Genomic DNA, 17,601 nt, shown 5'->3' with positions numbered 1-17,601 from the left:
TGTGTCGGAATATCATGACGGCGGGGCTGTAGATCACGGCGTTAGCGGGCGTGGGATAGAAAGACTGCTTGAGTGATACAGTGAGTGTGCTGCGTCTGCAAAGGGCTTCCTTCCTGCGCTCGTGCCCCACCAAGCCATCCCCCACCTAGAGCGAAGTCGCTAGCCATGTTCAGGACAGCAACGGGAGCGGGTGGTGTGGGTTCCGTCACTGTGGTGCTTGACGGGTTACTGTTGCTACTGAGTTCCCGGATCCCAGCATCAAAGGTATCAACATTGAGAACCTGGATCTTGGTGCCGGTGTACCCAGGGCAAAATCTCTGGTCTAAGAGGGGTGGCGCCGCCGGAGATCGGTAAAGGAAGCCCTCTGTTAAGTAGCTCTTCTTGGACGCGGCTAGGATATTCGGGATGAGTGCTTTGGTTTCGTAGGACACGGCTCGTAACCGTTCACGTTCAGAGTCGTGTTCTCTTCTCCCACATCCCCGGCCTTGTCCCCTGCCCCTCCTCTTCCTGTTCCCGTTACCAGCATCTCGACTGTGAGGAGAGTTCACTGGATTATCAGCAGTTTTTGTTGGGTTGGACATGATTGTCTGGTTCACCTGGCAGCGGGGTAAGGTTTCTAAATTGGAACGTTTTCTTTGCAATAAATTATGTCACAGTGATGTTAGAAACAAACACATTCTCCGGTTGTTGAGATTGATAGAAAATGGTGACGAGTTTCTACGCGACTCATGATAGTTTCAGGCGGGGCTATGCAGTGTCCGCGGACACGAGCGCGGCTGTTCTCTGCATAAAGTGCCTGAGAACCGCCAATGGATGTATCTCAGCACTGGGAAGCTTAATTAGTTAAACTCGCCAACAACATCACTATATTTAGTTGGCTTTGAATGAACTACTCGTTACAAACGCACTTGCATCATGAAAATGTGTACGCAGTCTTTATCAAGATTTCCAGCAACATGCATCCTAACCCTAGTATGCATACCAGACCATGCCCATGGAAAATAAAAATATTACTCAGCATACCGAAGCTAGAAGTCATCTGTCCTTGCTTTTCGGTTTCTCATATATACCGGCGGGACATGGACAGCGTTGCCATTTATTCAAGTAACTAGTCGGGAAGGAGTCGGATGCACAAAGACGTGAACTATGGGCCGTTTACCAATTGACGGGTTTCTACCGACCATTCAAGGAACCCATATTGCAACACTGTGCTTCTCGAGGGTACTGCCGGTTCACTAGAGGGGAGCACACTCTCCAATATCAACAATACACAACCATATTGAGTGGTTTCTTTCCTGAATTGTGCACAAGATTCCTCATGCATGTCCACCTTTTTGTCCAACAGCTTAGTTTTTTTATTGTTTCCTTAAGTCCCAATTCCTAGTGAACTAAAAAGCAAGACCGACAATTGACGCAATCGAGCCAGTCAGCGTCATATTCGTAATGGCCTTCGCAAATCATGCCGTTCTATTCCGTATATGTTCAAAGGAAACGAGACGGCTATTAGAATGAGAGACACAGTATAGCTTACACGGCTACGTGAGCGTGTTCTTTTCCCAAATTGGAGTCTATTGGAATCGTCAGCATTAACTGAGAAAAGGATTCCGCTCTGGTAGGAAAGGTCTCAAGTGTTATGGAGCAAGTAGCCCATTTGTAGTGATCTATCAGTCAGACTCCTCTGTTTGAGGGGCGGATATGTTTTGACGGCTCCCAGACTTAAGATTGGGGTGCCTATTTTTCACGTGTTGGTTCAAGTTCCAAGTCCTGGAAAATCCCTTCGTCGACCGAGAACATCCCTTAACAGGACAAAACAGCTGCCCTTTAAGACCCAGCGCGCGCCTCCGAACAATGTTAGTAGTATTAGGAATTTCAAAATCCGTAAGTTCCCCTGACCCTTCTTCGTCGGCATACTCCCATGTAGGCATGGATTTTCCAGAGCCCTCACTCAGTACCAACTTCACTTCATTTAGAGTCCTGAATGCCATGTCTTCCCCAAACAGCTCTGAACAACGTTTTGCTGTTCTCATAACGACAGGTGTTGGCCATCCCGTCATTGAGGCGATGCCAACAATGTCGCTCCAATCACGTAGACCCAGCTTAGATTGCCTAGAACCAGGTGATCGGCTTCGAGAACGTCGGGGTGTATTTGATCGTGGTCGTTGGGTTTTCGATGGGTGTGATAGCGTGTTTGGGACATCAGATAGACCCACATTCTTTTCGCGATCTGACATAACGGTAGGGATAGTGTTCGCAGACAGCTTCCGTGATTGATCTATACCTCGGGAGCGTGATCTGCTGCGGCGCGACCTGGCTCGTGAACGTGACGTGGGTCTGGAATTTGACCCATCTTCAGGTTCGGTTTCACATTCGCTTTGAGAAAAGTCGACAGTTGTACCATAGGATTGTCGGGAATGGTGTAAACACAAAAGAATATTATCGAGATCGTTAAGTATGTGTCTTGCTGAGGGCCGTAGCGTCACTCTAGATTTCTCATCATCTGCCTGAACGACGGGTCGGAATTGCACTTCTGCGTGTACGCCAATTTCACCACCACATGAATCATTTTCAGTATTCATTTCGGTGCCAGCGGTATCCGAAGGTGCTCCGTTGCTCTTATGGCGAAGGCGAGGTCGTCGATCCTCCCATGCTCGAGCCTCAAATTTCTCTTTGGCTGTTTTAAGCATCTGGGCCATGATACACTCTTCTAATTCTGTGCTAGGGCGTCCATCAGATGGACCGGTCATATTACAGATGTCACTCGCATCTTTCTGCACATGTTCGTCTCCTCTTGGAACCTCGTCTGCAGGTAGGGGCCATGCGGTCCACTGCTTCGTTGGCACGAATGGCGAAGCCGGGCCTGCATTTCCGCTATTACTAGATTGGTGCTCTTGAACTTGTTCTGAATTTAAAGATTCTATTTCCTTCGCTCTCCTTTTGAGTGCGAACGCGTTGAATAGATGGATCGATAGATCTCGTGCGCGGAGGGCTTCCAACGACTTACTTTCTTGCCGTTCTTGTCGAGTTTTGGCGCGCCATGTTGATGGAGGGCCTCGGTATTTGTTTGGTCTTTCGGGCTCAGGAGATCCTTCGGAGGAGTCGTAATCTTTTTCGCTTACAGCTTGCTCATTCTTCTTGTGCGCACTCCTATTGCTGTCTGAATCCGAGATGCCGTCAAACTCAGTAAGAGATATTCCACCGTCAGAGGCGTCTGGTTGAGGAATGATTTGCTGTACAATCAGCTTCTCTTCATACTCTAATCCATGTAACTCCGAATTACTCTGTGATGCTTCTCGAACTTGTTGATGTGATGATGGGCTCGCGTTCGTGGAAGGGGAATCCGCCCTTAGAGAACTTGATGTCAACATTATGGTGTTAACTTAAACCACAGAACAGAAAGTCCTGTGGGAGTATGGACGTTGAGGATGAAAGAGGAAAAAATTCCCCCATATTTCCCACCCAAACAAAAGCACCGCTTAAATTGTTATTATATCCTGATACACCTAGGGGTGAAGGGTCAAATTTTGCGACTATAGCAGCTCGCTGTCACGAACTTTCCAAACGTATTTGAATACAAAAGAAGGGGAAACTTCTGCAAGCTTCATCGGGCAGCAACACAAAACGTGGAGAGTCGTTATATATTGTCTTCGCAATTCCTAACATGAATATTGGATCGATAAACATGGGCAAGACTGATCTGACGTCGGCTTAAAACTTCGAAAACATTTACGAAAACAAATGATCACGTGAAATTTCGGCATGCCGTCTTGGCAGATGTCGCCGGAATAACCCGCATACAAATCCCGGAGCCCTAAGTGTTGAGAGAGTACATTCACACGAAGAATGGAAACAAGCATTTCACACATACATTAACAACTCTCTGATCGTTATACAAAAACATCTTAATCAATCCTGATCACATCCCTATAAGCTCTCTCCCATCCCCTCAGGCAGCAAGCCTGATGGCGTGCCGACGCAGCGCCGCCAGCGCGCCCAGCCCCCCAACACCACCAAACGCGTCCCGAGCCTTGACGCGCATCTGCTCCCCCATACGCCGTCCACCCAAGAGACCCCATCTCCTCACCCCAATCGCCCGCCGCACATGTGAACTGAATGACATGGAGTCTCCAAGCTCCCCTACACCAGCAGGCAGCTCAAAGAGCAGAAATGTCGCACCAATTCACCTCAACCTACGTGGCCCGATGGCTAGCGATCTCCTAGCCGCCCACGAGGCTGAGGCACAGAAATCCCATGCAGAAGCACTAGCGGCTGCAAATATGCTTGATCGGATTGAAGAAGACCTAGATGTCATGAAGGCAAAAGGCCTATCAAGGGCACTGGCCCTTGGAGCCGCTGTGAAGGCGTTAGTCAAGGACTGGTACAATGGAAGTCTAGAAACAGCTAAGCAGTCCACCACAATCAAGCCTGCTGGCTCCACTGGTGCAAATGATGCAAGAGCTCCTACCTACGCAAAGACAGCTGCAGACAGCACCAATGTAACAAAAACACCAGCAACCATACTGCAGAAACCCCTGCTTAGGAATAACCCCAGAGAAGGAAAAACACCACGAATCCTCGCGCGCCTGCCTTCAGATCATCTAGCTCGCAAAGCAAGCCCAATTGCTACTCTTAGAAAGCTGAAGGCTGAACTCCCAGGGCCTTTGCAGCAGCCATCACAGCAGTTCAAGCCATCCCCACAGGCATTGCAATCATTCCTAGAAGCTTGCAAGACATGGAGGCCCTGCTAGCCCAAAAGAATGTTTTAGCAGCCACCCTCACCAATACTCAGATAGAGAAGGAAGAACATTGGATCACCTGCCTGATTCCTGGGCTGCCCATGGAGATTAGTGACTATGGTGGTGGAACTCTGCATCTCTCAGCAGAATCCATGACAGAAGAATTCACACTCCAAACCAGAATCAAGCCTGTCCAGAGTCGCTGGGCAAAAATACACCCTGGAAACCCAACAGCCACTCTTATATTACACTTTTCGCAAGAGACAGCAGTAAACCTGCCATCAAAAGTGGAACTATATGGATATCAAAGACCAGTGATCAGAAAGGCACCTAAGGTCAAAATACAACAATGCAGCAAATGCTGGGGATTTCATCAAGAGAGATACTGCCTCCGCGTCCCTCGCTGCAAAAAATGCAGTTCTAAGAATCATGTGAAAGGAAATCCATCCTGTCATAAGGAGAATGAAGCATGTGGATGCCCCAATCGCTGCACTAACTGTCTTGGACCACATGCCGCGGATGATCCATCCTGCCCCGCCAGACCAGGGATAAAGAATGGGACTGTTCAAAGGCACTCAAGAAACCAGCTGAGGGATATCCGCAATGCACAGAGTAAGGCATACTTGGCCAAGGCAAGTAACAGCAAATGCGGTGGTCAAGGGCCATCAGCAGACCTGAGGTTGAATGATTCTACTGAGCATAGATCTAACCTCACACCGACATCAAACACAGCACCAAGCACAGCATTGAGCACAGCATCAGGCACAGCATTAGGCATGGCGCCCAACCCAACATCTAATGCAACACCCAACACGTCATCTCACGCAACAACACCCTCCTTTCAGCTACTCAATGAAGAAGAACTCTAGATCTCCGCAATTCCTGCAGATTATGCAAGTCAACGTAGGAAAAGGGGGCCCAGCACACGAGACGGCCCTCAATCTAGCGTTTGAAAGAAAGACTGACATCCTTCTCATACAGGAACCCTGGATTCACAGGAACTTAAGCCAACGCATCTCCAAAAAGCATCCAGCATTCAACTGCTTTGCCCCAATTGAAAAGTGGGACAGGAAGCCACGGGTCCTCACCTATGTGCGTAAACACCCACAAATCCATGCTCATGCAGTCCCAGGCCCCTGGGCAGAAAACCGGGACATCCACATGCTGCACATACAGGCCTGGGGTCTACAGCTTCAGACAGTCAACATATACAATGCACCCCCAGGCGCAGAGGATCCTGGACAAGGTGTGGGCTGTCTTCTCTCCTGGTCTGTCCCAGCACTCCCATTGCTCCTTGCTGGCGACCTCAATATCAAGCACCCCGTGTGGCAACCAGGAGTGCCTCCAAGCATGTGGGCGGAACCATTCCTGCAATGGACCATGAATTTCAACTTTACTCTCACCATGGACCCAGACACTCCCACACGTGGGCATAACATGATAGACCTGGCCTGGGCCACCCCGGAATTAGTTATCAAAGGAGTGGACACACAGGTGGACAGATCCCTTTACACTTCCTCTGACCACCAGACTCTTCTCACCAAAATCAGCCTTCCACAGGGCACAAGGCCTGACAGGCCAACCCATTTTTTCCGTCTCGACACCATGAATGAGAAGGTCTTTAACCAGACGCTGGAGGCCTATAAGCCAAAACTAGACAAACTATGTGATTTCCCAGAGTACCCCAATACAGATCAGCTGGATGCCCTGGCTAAAGGTATCACAGATGCACTAATAGCTTCCCTGGAAAGTTCCACCAAGAAGAGCACCGGGCAAGGCACAGGTCAGCCATGGTGGAATGAGGACTGCCAGAAAGCAGTGACAACACTACATCGTGCACAGCACCTAGGCTCTAGTTTTTTACGAGAAGCAAAAAGCAACGTAGCCAGGACCACCAGGAAAGCCAAGAGAGAATACTGGCGAGGCAAGATAGCAGAGGCCTCAGTGGGGAAAGATATCTTTAAGATGATCAAATGGGCCCATTCAACTGGCTCCTTTCATTCCCCCCCTCTTGTAGATGAAGAGACTGGGCGAACGTGAACAACCCCTAGAGAGAAAAGAGACCTTCTGCAACGGGTGCTCTTACAGAAGGCTGCAAGCAGAGAGGATATCCCAATCAGCTGGTCCAACCCACCATCTGTCAAATTACCTTTTCCTGTTGCCTCAGCACATGAGATACAAAGTTCTCTGCTGAACACGGGTAATACCACTCCAGGAACTGATGGAGTGCCAACAGAGGTGCTACGAAAGGCATGGCCACATATTAAGGTATCAGTGGAAAGGCTGTTCAGAGCCTGCCTTAGGGTTGGCTGGCACCCAACCTCCTTTCGAGATGCCACACTGGTTGTGCTGCCTAAGGTCAACAGAGATCCAACACTCCCGCGATCCTACAGGCTTATAGCCCTTCTCTCAACGTTGGGGAAGGGACTGGAACGCCTGGTAGCCCGTAGGCTGGCCTGGACAGCTATACAAGAGAAGATTGTCCACCCCCAGCATTTTGGAGCCCTCCCTGGGCAGGCTGCCTCAGACCTAGTGGCAGCGATGGTTCATGATATAGAGGAAGCCTGGGCCCATGGAAAAGTAGTCTCTCTTCTTACTCTGGACATCAAGGGTGCTTTTGATGCTGTACTCAGAGGAAGGATGCTGCGGAGATTGCAAGAACAAGGCTGGCCACCAAATTTAATTAGATGGGTGGAAAGCTTCATGACAGGACGCACAGGCAGGATCAGATTGGATGGACTCCTGGGAGAGCTCTTTGATATCCCAGCAGGGCTTCCACAAGGCTCGCCAGTCTCACCTATTCTATTCATGCTGTTTATTCAGCCTCTGTTCTTTCTAGGAACTATACAAAGAAGACGTGCACGCTTAGGCTACGCAGATGATCTAGGACTGCTTAGTGCTGGAACCACTCTTGAAGGGAATGTTGTTACTCTCCAGGAGGATTTCAAGTTGCTAAATGATTGGGCCAGCAAAGAAGGGCTGACATTTGATTTTGCCAAAACTGAGATAGCACACTTCACACGGCGCAGAACCCTTTCAAACCCCTCAATTGACCTTGAAACAACATCTGGCACTCACTCTATTACAGCAAAGACAGTGAAAAGCTCCATAAGATATCTAGGAATCTGGCTAGATAGAAAACTGAGCTTCAAGAAACACGTGGAGACCATGGCGGCTAAGGCACGACAGGTGTCTAATGGCATACAAGCACTAAGCAACACAGCAAGAGGCGCCCCAGTACAACTGCTTAGACAATCCATTCAGGCCTGTGTGCTCTCTGTGCTCTGCTATGGAGCAGAGGCCTGGTGGCCTGGAGCCACACGAATGGAGAAGGGAAAGGAAATCTCCAATCGAATGGATTGCCTAGTCAGAAAGCTAGATCTAGCCCTTAGAGATGCTTTGCGAGGGGCACTGCCAGTCTACAAGACCACACCCATTTCAGCTCTACACCGTGAGCTAGGAATCATGCCAATGAAAGAGACACTAGACAACCGGCGTGCTGTATTTGCAGTAAGAATCAAAAAGCTTGACAAGAGGCACCCGCTAGTGAGACGCTCTAATAAAGTAGCTACCACCAAACCCTATACCACACGTCTGTCTAGAGCGTCCAGTCATGCTGGTGGGATAGAAGCATATGACCCTCTACTCACGCCCCCTTGGATGAGATTTCCCAGGAAAGAAGATCTGCAGATTGGGTATGAGGCAGGCCGCACAAAGGAACAGGCAGCACAAGACTTTAAGAGCTGGCTACAACAACGCAATCCCCTGGATCTGGTGGTCTTTACCGATGGTTCACAGATAGAGCACCCTCAGCGTGCGACTGGTGCAGGATGGGCTATATGCTGGGGTAGCAAACACCGTCTAATCTCCACAGGAAACCTGCCAATGGATAAAGCAGAGGTCTTTGACGCAGAGGCAATGGCAGCCCTGCAGGGCCTAAAGGAAGCCACCACCTCGCCTCAGGCGAAGTTTGCCAGCAACGTCTACATTTGCCTAGACAATTTGGAGGTAGCACAAGCCCTTGGATCCGTGCCAAACACCTCTAGCCAGCAGGTCTTCGCGCAGTTTCTGAAAGCCATAAAGGCCTGGCAGAGCAGGGATAGGCTCCCATTGGCCACCCAGAGCAGGGTGGTCATTAGATGGGTCCCAGGCCACGCAGGCGTGGCTGGTAATGAAAAGGCAGATCTTGAAGCCAAAGCAGCCGCAGCGCAGGCAGCAAGTGCAAGCATGGTACCTCAACCTGACAGCATAGGCACTCTAGCTTATATAAAGCGACACACTATGGAACAAACCACACGGGCCTTTGAGAACTACTGGGCCAAAAATCAGCCCAAACGCTATATGGAGCTGGAGATCCCACTAAAGAGAGCCTCAACAGAGGTAAAACTTTCACGCTTCACATTAGGAAAGCTCTATGCCGCCCGATCAGGTCATGGAGACTTTGCAGCCTACCACAGCCACCTTAAGCATGAAGATGCAGAGTGCTACTGCCGGTGTGGACATAGCAAAACTCCAGAACATTTCTACTATTGCACTCTTGCAAGAAAAGCAGCAAAGCGGCGCCGGCCTATCTACAATCTCCGCGAGACACTGGCAACCTCGCGTGGGGCCCTAGAATTCAATAACTGGCTAAGAGAAACAGCCTTCTATCAGAATATCTGTCCAATGCGCCGTCGCGCACCTCCAGATCAGATCCCACAGACCATTCTCTCCTCTGTCTTGCCCCCATCTTCCTCACCACCTCCTCCTCCTTCCTCTCTTTCCTCTCCTTTCTTTCCTTCCTTGCCTTCCTTCCTATCCGCCTCCCCTACCTCCCTCCCACAAACCTAAAACCTCTCAAAACCTCTGCTCTATGGCAACCGACCCATGGGCTCTGCCGGTGCAGCAATACGCAACCCATTTTTGCCTCATTTGTAAGATAGCTACTAGATAGGTAGTCGCCTACGGGCGTAGCTCTACCCGCCCTATAGTTCGACGCGGACTCTACTAGATCACGTGCCCTTAAGGCACGTGGACTAACCGGGCGTTAAATAAAAACACACACACACACACACGAAGAATGGAATGCTTGAAATATTTTGGAACACGGTTTATTAGTTAATAGTAAATAATTTCGTAAATTTATAAAAGTAAAATAGGTAATAAAAATTTCTAGAACAAACAAAAGAGGTCCTTCGATCTCCATACAAAAAAGGCCTGCTCTGGGCGGTCTGATATTACTAGTTTTCGTATATCATAAGGGAAAAAAGAAAGTACTTAAGAGTATTTTTGTTTTACTGCTTGAGACCTTTCTCAATTTTTCTTCGCTTCTGCCTCAGTTTTTCCGCCTCTGCATCCTGCTTCTTGTTGGAATAAATCATTTTATCAAGCAACTTGCGCTTCTTACGACTCAGCATCATCTTTTTGCGTTCAAGTTCCTCCTCTTCCTTCTTCTTCTGAGCTGCCCGCTTTTTAGCAAAGGGACCTTGTTGCTTTTTACCGTTAACTGCTCCATTCTTTGTTTCGCTGGTAGCCAAGAAGGGAAGCCCAGCAGCCTCAGCCTCTAGTTCCTTCTGATGTTGTGTCCGAGCCTTTTCCTTTTCATCCTCCGATTCGGAATCTATCTGTTCATCCTGGTCAAATCCATGGAAATCCTCCACAACTTCATTGTCGTCCCCGCTCTCATCACTGTCATCATTTCCCATCGCGATGTCCATACCGTTGTCAATCGAACCGTCGTCATGCCCCTCTTCATCACCAGAGTCATATGCAAGGTTAGCAAGCAACTTTTTACCTTCCTTTGACTTGGTAGTCTCTTCTTCGCTCTCCTCCCTTTCACTGTCCTCATGCTCTTCTTCAGCTGCCCGTTCTGCTTCACCTTCCTCCTCCTGATCAGCAAGCGAGGCTCTAGGATCGTAGGTACCCTTGGAAGGTTTAACCCAGGGACTCAGGTGTGGCGGCAAAGTAGATCCAGGAGCATAGAGATCAGGCCGCAGAAGCTTTCCTTCGTTGATGCAATCCCAGACCCATTGAGGCTGGATATATGTCCGGCCAGGAATCCTGGTGCCAGGCCTTACCCGCGGAGCGGTTTCGGTTCCCTCTTCGGGGTTCATTGGCATTGGAGGAAGCGCAGACTCGGGGAGCGGAGGGCGGTCGACTATTTGATGAGTTATACGAGTGTCTAGCTCATCATGTGTAAAAGCCCCATCGCCAAGAACGCTATCCCATCCAACTCGTTTACAGCCAAAGGCACGCAGCAGGAACTCAAGGGGTGCCCGAGGAGCCTCTCGAGAGATGTAGAATGTGAACGGTGCAAATAACGAACCGGCCTCATGTCCACTGATTTGTGGTTGTGGCAGAGTATCAGCCTCAGGTGCAATTGGTTTAAAAGTATCGATTGCATCAATATTATCTTCCCTATCTTCAGTACGCAAATCTGTTGGCTCTGCATCGAGTTCGGTTTTTTCGAGTATGTTATCGACTTTAGCTTGGATCTCGTTAGACGTAGGATTTTCTTTCTCGGCGTTCTCATTTATGTGCTGTGAGTTTTCGATTGATTTTTGTGTCTCGCCAACTTTACGGCCTTCCAAAGTAAAGGCTGCCAACTCAGCACCACGTTCATCGCTCGACTTGTCAAACTTTGGTGGATAAACTAAACCAATCGAGGTGTAGAGTCGGTAGTTGACGAAACCAAGCAGTGTCGTATAAAACTCCACAAAAGTGCCCATGATTCGATAATCCACGTCTCCTGTAACCCTCTGAACGAATCGATAAGGCACAAGCCACATTATATCCTGGCCTTGAATCGTAGCCTGATAATAGATGCCTTTGATCGAGAGAAAAGATTTTCGGAGAGAATTTGTCGCAATCAGGTAATGCTGGAACTCGTGACACAGACGTCGACAGAGAGCAATGGTTTTAGGTGGTACAGTCTTCGTTGAAGGCAGGTTGGCAAACAAGAATAAAAGCGACAAAGCATCATCCAAATCCCGAAGCGCATCTATGAATGTGGGATACCGTTCTTTGATAATATGGTCAAGTGATATTTTGGGCGCATTGTTCTTCTCGAGCCTTGCAGCATCTCCAACTTCTCCACGGCCAAGAGACCTAGCTATCTTCTTCGCAAGCGACTTCTGTTCGCGGAACTTCTTAAGTAGGGGTTCATGAAGTAGGTACTGGATATCTCTCGTGTAGTAAAAAGTGGTACGCGGTGTCGCAGATTTCGAGGCTTTTTTCTTGTTTCGAGGTTCACGGGGATAGATACCTAAACGTAAATCAGATCAGTCAATGCAATTATTCACATCGCAGAAAAACAAATCCCTTACCCTTAAAAATACATAGTCTGCGAAAATCGGGGAGGGAAATCTGCAGCTTGCGCACCGCCTGTGTTCTGGTGATGAAATTTTTCGCCTGACCAGAGGTCCCTGGAATTCGGTTAGCAACCAACGCTCAATCGTAACATCGATACTGGTGAGCATCATACCCTTCTTTTTTATTTGCCCCATATCTGGAATGGGAAAATCCTCGAACTTCAGTAAAATTTGCTGTCTCAGGCGTTGTATCAGTTGTTGAAAATTGAAGTTGTGCGGGAATCGGAGAAAAGCTCGGTGTGGCCCGTGCGCGACGATCGAGCGGCTAAATCGCTGCGACTGCGAGATAATACGTGGAAAAAGTCCAGCAGGTGGACAGGAAACCATTTAACATGTACGGAGTAGATTCCAACCCAATTCACAGCTTGTTTACTCCACATTCAAAGTCTGCAGTTTAGTATTTGATATCAGAATGAACTTATTTAGCGATCCTTGTTTATGATGCCAGTCGACAGAAGAAAACTCTGCGTATTCGGCGGAGCAATTGCTCTCCGTATCCTCCTATTTACGCTATTCCCCACCCTCCCAGACCTCCTAACAGGCAGAGTGGAGATTTCTACTCCAGCCAGCAGCTTTAAAAGACGTATGTAAAAATATAACCTTAAGAGAATGTGAGCCGCTGTTGACGTCTATTTGCGGCTTGGAAGTCCAAGAAGGAGTCTTTCTCTATACCCGCAATGTGTCCCCATATGATGGCGGCGTTTATCACCAGGTACATATACCATCTTTACAACGGACCTAATATTACAATGTATTTAATACGTTCCTGCGCAAGGCCCCGATCCTCCTGCCGATATTTTCCCTCCTCCCCCAATCCAGCAGTCACCCACTGCTTACCGGGCTGGTATACATTCTCCTGGATCTTTTGAACGCAGCGGCGTTGGTCACCATATCAAACTCTGCTGAGTCTGTGGTGTCTCGCCTTTACACTTCCCCACGGAAAGATATAAGATGGGATGGTGTGTCTATTGCTGCAGGGTATGTTTGCGATTGTGGACTTGTGGACTTGTGGACTTGTTACGAATATAATAAGTATAAAGAGCGAACACTAACATCTTCACAGCTACCTGTTTAACCCCTTCACAATTGCGACATGTCTTGGAAGATCGCCCAATGCATTCACAAATTCCGCAATCCTGTATGCAATTTCTAACGCGGTTACGGGCAATACTTTCAACTCAGTGCTTGCGCTGGCATTCGCTTCGTACCTGTCGCTCTATCCTGCCCTCCTATTCCCGCCCCTCGTTCTGCTCTGCTACGACCGCATTGTAAAAGGAGGCAGGTTGACTGGCAGCGCTCTTATCTACGCTCTAAAATATTTCTTCCTATTTGTCGCAAGTGTCTTTGTACTCCTGTACATGTCTTTCATAATCACTGGTAACTCATTGGAGTTCATATCAGCGACCTATGGAGTGCAGCTGCTGGTCCCCGATCTGACTCCCAACGCCGGTCTATGGTGGTACTTCTTCGTTGAGATATTTGATCCATTTCGACGGTTTTTCCTAGGAGTTTTCTGGCTACATCTGGCAACGTACGTTGGAGCATTCAGCGTGCGCATGAGGACCCAGCCATTATTTGTGCTCACCTCACTCCTTGGGATATTCGCTATCTTTAAACCATACCCGAGTATTTCTGACGTGTCCATCTATTTTGCGCTTCTTCCCTTATATCGACATATTTTTCCATGTAATGTTGCCTACCCCACAGCCCCTTCTCTCCTAGAGTATATACCACTAACATGCTCCCAGTAATGCGTTACACATTTTTTGCTGTTGCGGCTCTTCTCTATGCCACTCTTCTCGGCCCTGTCTTCCACCACTTGTGGATATACGCTGGTTCGGGGAACGCCAACTTCTTCTATGCGATAACCCTGGTGTGGAGTCTAGGACTTTCAATCCTTGTCGCAGATTCGATATTCGCTGTCCTCCGTGATGAGTGGGAGAGGGAGAGACCAGAAATGAAAGGGAAATATATCAAGCAGATCTGATATGTTGGCAAACCTTTCCCCATTAGCAAATGGGAGCGGCTTCCATCACCAGACAATATCCATATTATTTGTGTCCTTCTTTATCGTCTGCATACCCCCAAGATCCTTAGAGAAAATCATATAATCGTATTCCCGAGTATTCCCATTACGCAGCTTCATCGGTTTTGGTGAAAATTCGTCCTTTCCGTATCCTAATCGTTCATAAAACCTAATTGCTGGTTTATTCGCCTTGAAAAGTGTCAACATGGCCTTCTGTACCCCGATTTTCCTTCCGATCTCCTCATAGAAGCCAAATAGCATCTTTCCAAGTCCCTTGTGCTGTAGCTCGGGTGCGAGATGTATCTCGTAGCAGTAGATGACCTCAAATCCATCCTCGTATGTTACCATAAACGCCAAGAAGCCTCCAACCGCTCGCCCGCCTGTCACAGGGCTGCCAGTTTTCTTACTTGAATTTTGGTCTTGGCCTTGTCCGGTGGTAGTACGAACCAACAGCATATACCGCAAATCTAGTAGCTTCATTTCGTTCTTCTTCTTTTTAGGAGACCAGCCCAGGGCTGAATTCTTGTACATTTCCGAGCTGGTAAGCTTCACCAGCATAAAGCACGATTCAAGGTCTTCTAGAGAAATCGAACTAGACGAGTACATTTCAATTGAATAGGTATCACATGTTCCTGGATCTGTGGGGGTAGTTATAAGGCGGGGGACAGATATCGAGAAGTCGTGGATCCTTGGAGGAACATAGCGATTGATGAATTCGTCAAGGGGGAGCTCGTTCACGCTTTCGACTAATCGTCGTTGAATATGCTGTGGCTTTTCTTTCTCTAGACAGATGGGTGTGTTAGACATAATTAATAGAGGTATGGGATAGAAGCTCGGTAGCTAGGCAGCACTATCGCGACATAAATACTTGATGCACGTTTTCTTGGTTCTGGTTTCTTGTCCATACTGTTTTCACCCGCAAAACCGTTTCCGGCCTCTTTTATTTGCTGCTCCATTCTATGACTCCTCAACATTCTTTCATTCCGTTCATTTCTCCTTGTCGAGGTAGTTGTTAGTTTCTTGATTCTGCTGCTCCGGACGCTTCGCAGAAGAGACAAGCCCATAATCAACCATTCACCAACATGCAAATAATTTCAGTGTATCATATATATAGGCATTGTCAATCTTTTCTTCCTCCTCATGTTGTGAAGTTGAAGTTCGATGCCGCGAAAGTGGCTAAGTCGCATACATGGATTGCTGACGCGCTTATCGCGCTAAATTCAGGTTCAGATATTTACCGCCTTCATATTTTGCTGCTCTTCAACGTCGTCCCTTCCAAGAGACTTTGCAAACTTGCAACGGAAACGGGAATTATTTCGAACTGCCAGCCCAAGGTATAGTTATTGAAGCTGAATAGCGGGCATGGGATCCGCAATAGCAGCAATATCCATCTATGCGCTGGTCAGCTCGCCTGTTCTTAGCAGCCGCATCGCCGCGAAAGCCTAGAACACCAGCTCTGAGTCTTGAACATGTGAGTTGATATATTTATTAACTCTATATCAATGTATGCATGGAAATGGCCAAAGATATGCTAATTTAAAGCCTAGTTTATTCAGCGACAGCGAGCTCTTAGTCTCTGGCGTGAGATAGTACGAGCTTTTAATAGTATGCTTCTTTCACGGATTCCCTCATTACTTGGTGACCAGGACACTGCGGCCCCTAACCACTGAGGGTTTTCCTATATCCGTAATTAGAGATTCCGCAATCTAGCACAAGAGATGAAATGCGCTCGTTCGCCCGCCATGAATTTGAACGGCACAAAGATGTGACAGATTTGGTAAGGAGAAGTTTCGTTCTATCAATGCTCTTCTTTCGGCACAATTGAGACTAATAAGCCATAAATCCTGGATTTTGGTTTTTTCAGACTCATATTAGGTTCTTGATCTCGGTATGGAAATGCAAGACTTTTTCTACTTTCCCCTAGTACCACTTTTTTTCTCTCCATATTTCAGCTGGAATGTATACAATGACTGACGGTGGATCTTCCCAGACAGGGAAATCGGAATTCGAAGCCATGAGGCGATATATCGATGAAATGACGGTGTGATGCTAGCTTTCACATACGGTGCATGTGCCTAGCTTTACTTAGTTTCTATGGCTGGGCTTCTATGAGGTGAACAATTATCAAGAAATTTTCCCTGCTGTTCACTGAGCTATCATGGCTGAATTGTGTGTATATAAAATATAGATAGGGAGCTAAATGTATATATATCCGTCGAATTTAAGAGAGGATATTTTCAAACCGAAATTAAAGATAGCAGTCAGTGCTATATAACAATAAGTAGCAAGCAAAGCAGAGATGTATTCCAATTCAAACACCATATCCGTAAATGAGACAATAGTTGCAGAAGAAATCGTACAAAGAAACCCCCAGCTTTGAAAATCCACCGAAATCCATGGATAAATATTTAGAACATAGATGAGAGTACACAATCAGGACGCAACGGCTCTAAACCAATGGCTCTCAGAGCCATTACTCACCAGGAACTGGCTGTGTCCACTTATGAACGCAGCGCTCCCTATACGAAATAACTGCAACGATCCCCAGGCCTAGATAAACAGCCAAACATCCCACCGGGGAACCCTCTACTCCGATTCCCTTGCCCAATTAACCCTTCTTCTTCTCCGCCTCCTTCGCCGCCACCTCAATAGCAGCATGCCTCTGCCTCCAATCCTTATCCTCCTTGTCTCTGATCTCCAATTCTCTCAGCCAAGCATCGCGCTTCTCCTGATTCGACTTCTCCTGAAGAGCCTTTTCAAACTCCTTCCGTTGCCTCCGTTCGTTGCCGTAGTATATACCGCCAGCAACGATGGCGAAGAGAGTAAAGGCGTGGCCGTAAATCCGAGCGCGGAACATGCGATTGAGCTCAATCGAGTCACCAGCTTTCATGGACTTGTAGGCGCGCCAGAGGGCGTAGCTGGTTGCGGCGTAGCCTGGTTGATTTATTAAAATTGAGATGGAGGGTGTGGATTTATTTAGGGAAGAAGAAGGTGGGGTGGAAGACGGCAACAATTGCAGTGCAGGAGCAAGAGTTTGAGCTTTCATATATATGATATTTCATTACCTATTGGGATAAGAGGCTCCTCTTTAATGCGGCGGGTAAATTTTCTGCCATTTTGTTTCCTGGAAGAATTCTCTGAGGAATGCAATACTGGTTAGCAGGAGAGTGGGACGGGTGTTGCGGGGACAGAATGAAGGGGTCGGTGAACATACGGATGAGAGTCAAAAGACGACGGGGGAGATGTGTCACTCATGGTGGATGGTTGTGGGAACACCAATTGGCATAGAGGAATATATTAGATTGGGTGTCGGTTAACCCTTGTCTGGGATCGGCGAGTGGGATGGAGATGGAGATGGGAATAATAAGCGGAGTTTTCGAGAGGACGACGAAAATGTAGCCGAATGAGCTCAACTCCAGGAGATTATGTAGGACTTGAGGCTGTTGATAAGGTCAGGGCATTGGTGAGCGGTTTAGGTGTGATATATTCTCGG

General features: G+C 47.9%; 7 protein-coding genes across 7 annotated transcripts; 2 read left to right on the top strand and 5 right to left on the bottom strand.

The window, feature by feature from the left end:
- Positions 1-41: 41 nt before the first annotated feature.
- Positions 42-581, bottom strand: PAAG_03176 (hypothetical protein; the record flags this gene model as incomplete). Its single annotated transcript, XM_002794585.2, has 1 exon — positions 42-581. The coding sequence occupies one exon, from the start codon at positions 579-581 to the stop codon at positions 42-44; it is 540 nt and encodes a 179-aa protein (XP_002794631.2).
- Positions 582-1,664: 1,083 nt separating this feature from the next.
- On the bottom strand, positions 1,665-3,365 carry PAAG_03175 (hypothetical protein; the record flags this gene model as incomplete). The annotated part of the gene is made up of 1 exon (XM_002794584.1): positions 1,665-3,365. The coding sequence occupies one exon, from the start codon at positions 3,363-3,365 to the stop codon at positions 1,665-1,667; it is 1,701 nt and encodes a 566-aa protein (XP_002794630.1).
- Positions 3,366-10,006: 6,641 nt separating this feature from the next.
- PAAG_03173 (pescadillo development protein) lies at positions 10,007-12,217 on the bottom strand (the record flags this gene model as incomplete). The annotated part of the gene is made up of 3 exons (XM_002794582.2): positions 10,007-11,976; positions 12,038-12,136; positions 12,196-12,217. 3 exons carry the CDS (start codon positions 12,215-12,217, stop codon positions 10,007-10,009), a joined length of 2,091 nt encoding a protein of 696 aa, XP_002794628.1.
- Positions 12,218-12,523: 306 nt separating this feature from the next.
- PAAG_03172 (hypothetical protein) lies at positions 12,524-14,069 on the top strand (the record flags this gene model as incomplete). Its single annotated transcript, XM_015844872.1, has 5 exons — positions 12,524-12,665; positions 12,730-12,794; positions 12,858-13,060; positions 13,146-13,768; positions 13,831-14,069. 5 exons carry the CDS (start codon positions 12,524-12,526, stop codon positions 14,067-14,069), a joined length of 1,272 nt encoding a protein of 423 aa, XP_015702078.1.
- Positions 14,070-14,114: 45 nt separating this feature from the next.
- On the bottom strand, positions 14,115-15,064 carry PAAG_03171 (hypothetical protein; the record flags this gene model as incomplete). Its single annotated transcript, XM_002794580.1, has 2 exons — positions 14,115-14,890; positions 14,977-15,064. 2 exons carry the CDS (start codon positions 15,062-15,064, stop codon positions 14,115-14,117), a joined length of 864 nt encoding a protein of 287 aa, XP_002794626.1.
- A 437-nt stretch (positions 15,065-15,501) lies between these two features.
- Positions 15,502-16,155, top strand: PAAG_11709 (hypothetical protein; the record flags this gene model as incomplete). The annotated part of the gene is made up of 5 exons (XM_015847305.1): positions 15,502-15,579; positions 15,656-15,713; positions 15,803-15,885; positions 15,984-15,996; positions 16,061-16,155. 5 exons carry the CDS (start codon positions 15,502-15,504, stop codon positions 16,153-16,155), a joined length of 327 nt encoding a protein of 108 aa, XP_015703094.1.
- Positions 16,156-16,716: 561 nt separating this feature from the next.
- Positions 16,717-17,363, bottom strand: PAAG_03170 (hypothetical protein; the record flags this gene model as incomplete). Its single annotated transcript, XM_015844871.1, has 3 exons — positions 16,717-17,042; positions 17,174-17,232; positions 17,323-17,363. 3 exons carry the CDS (start codon positions 17,361-17,363, stop codon positions 16,717-16,719), a joined length of 426 nt encoding a protein of 141 aa, XP_015702077.1.
- Between the last annotated feature and the right edge of the window lie 238 nt (positions 17,364-17,601).

This window comes from Paracoccidioides lutzii (genome assembly GCF_000150705.2).
Source record: "Paracoccidioides lutzii Pb01 unplaced genomic scaffold supercont2.8, whole genome shotgun sequence".
NCBI lineage: Eukaryota > Fungi > Ascomycota > Eurotiomycetes > Onygenales > Ajellomycetaceae > Paracoccidioides > Paracoccidioides lutzii.
Note: the sequence above shows the minus strand (reverse complement) of the source record. Positions and strands in the feature narration are given on the sequence as shown.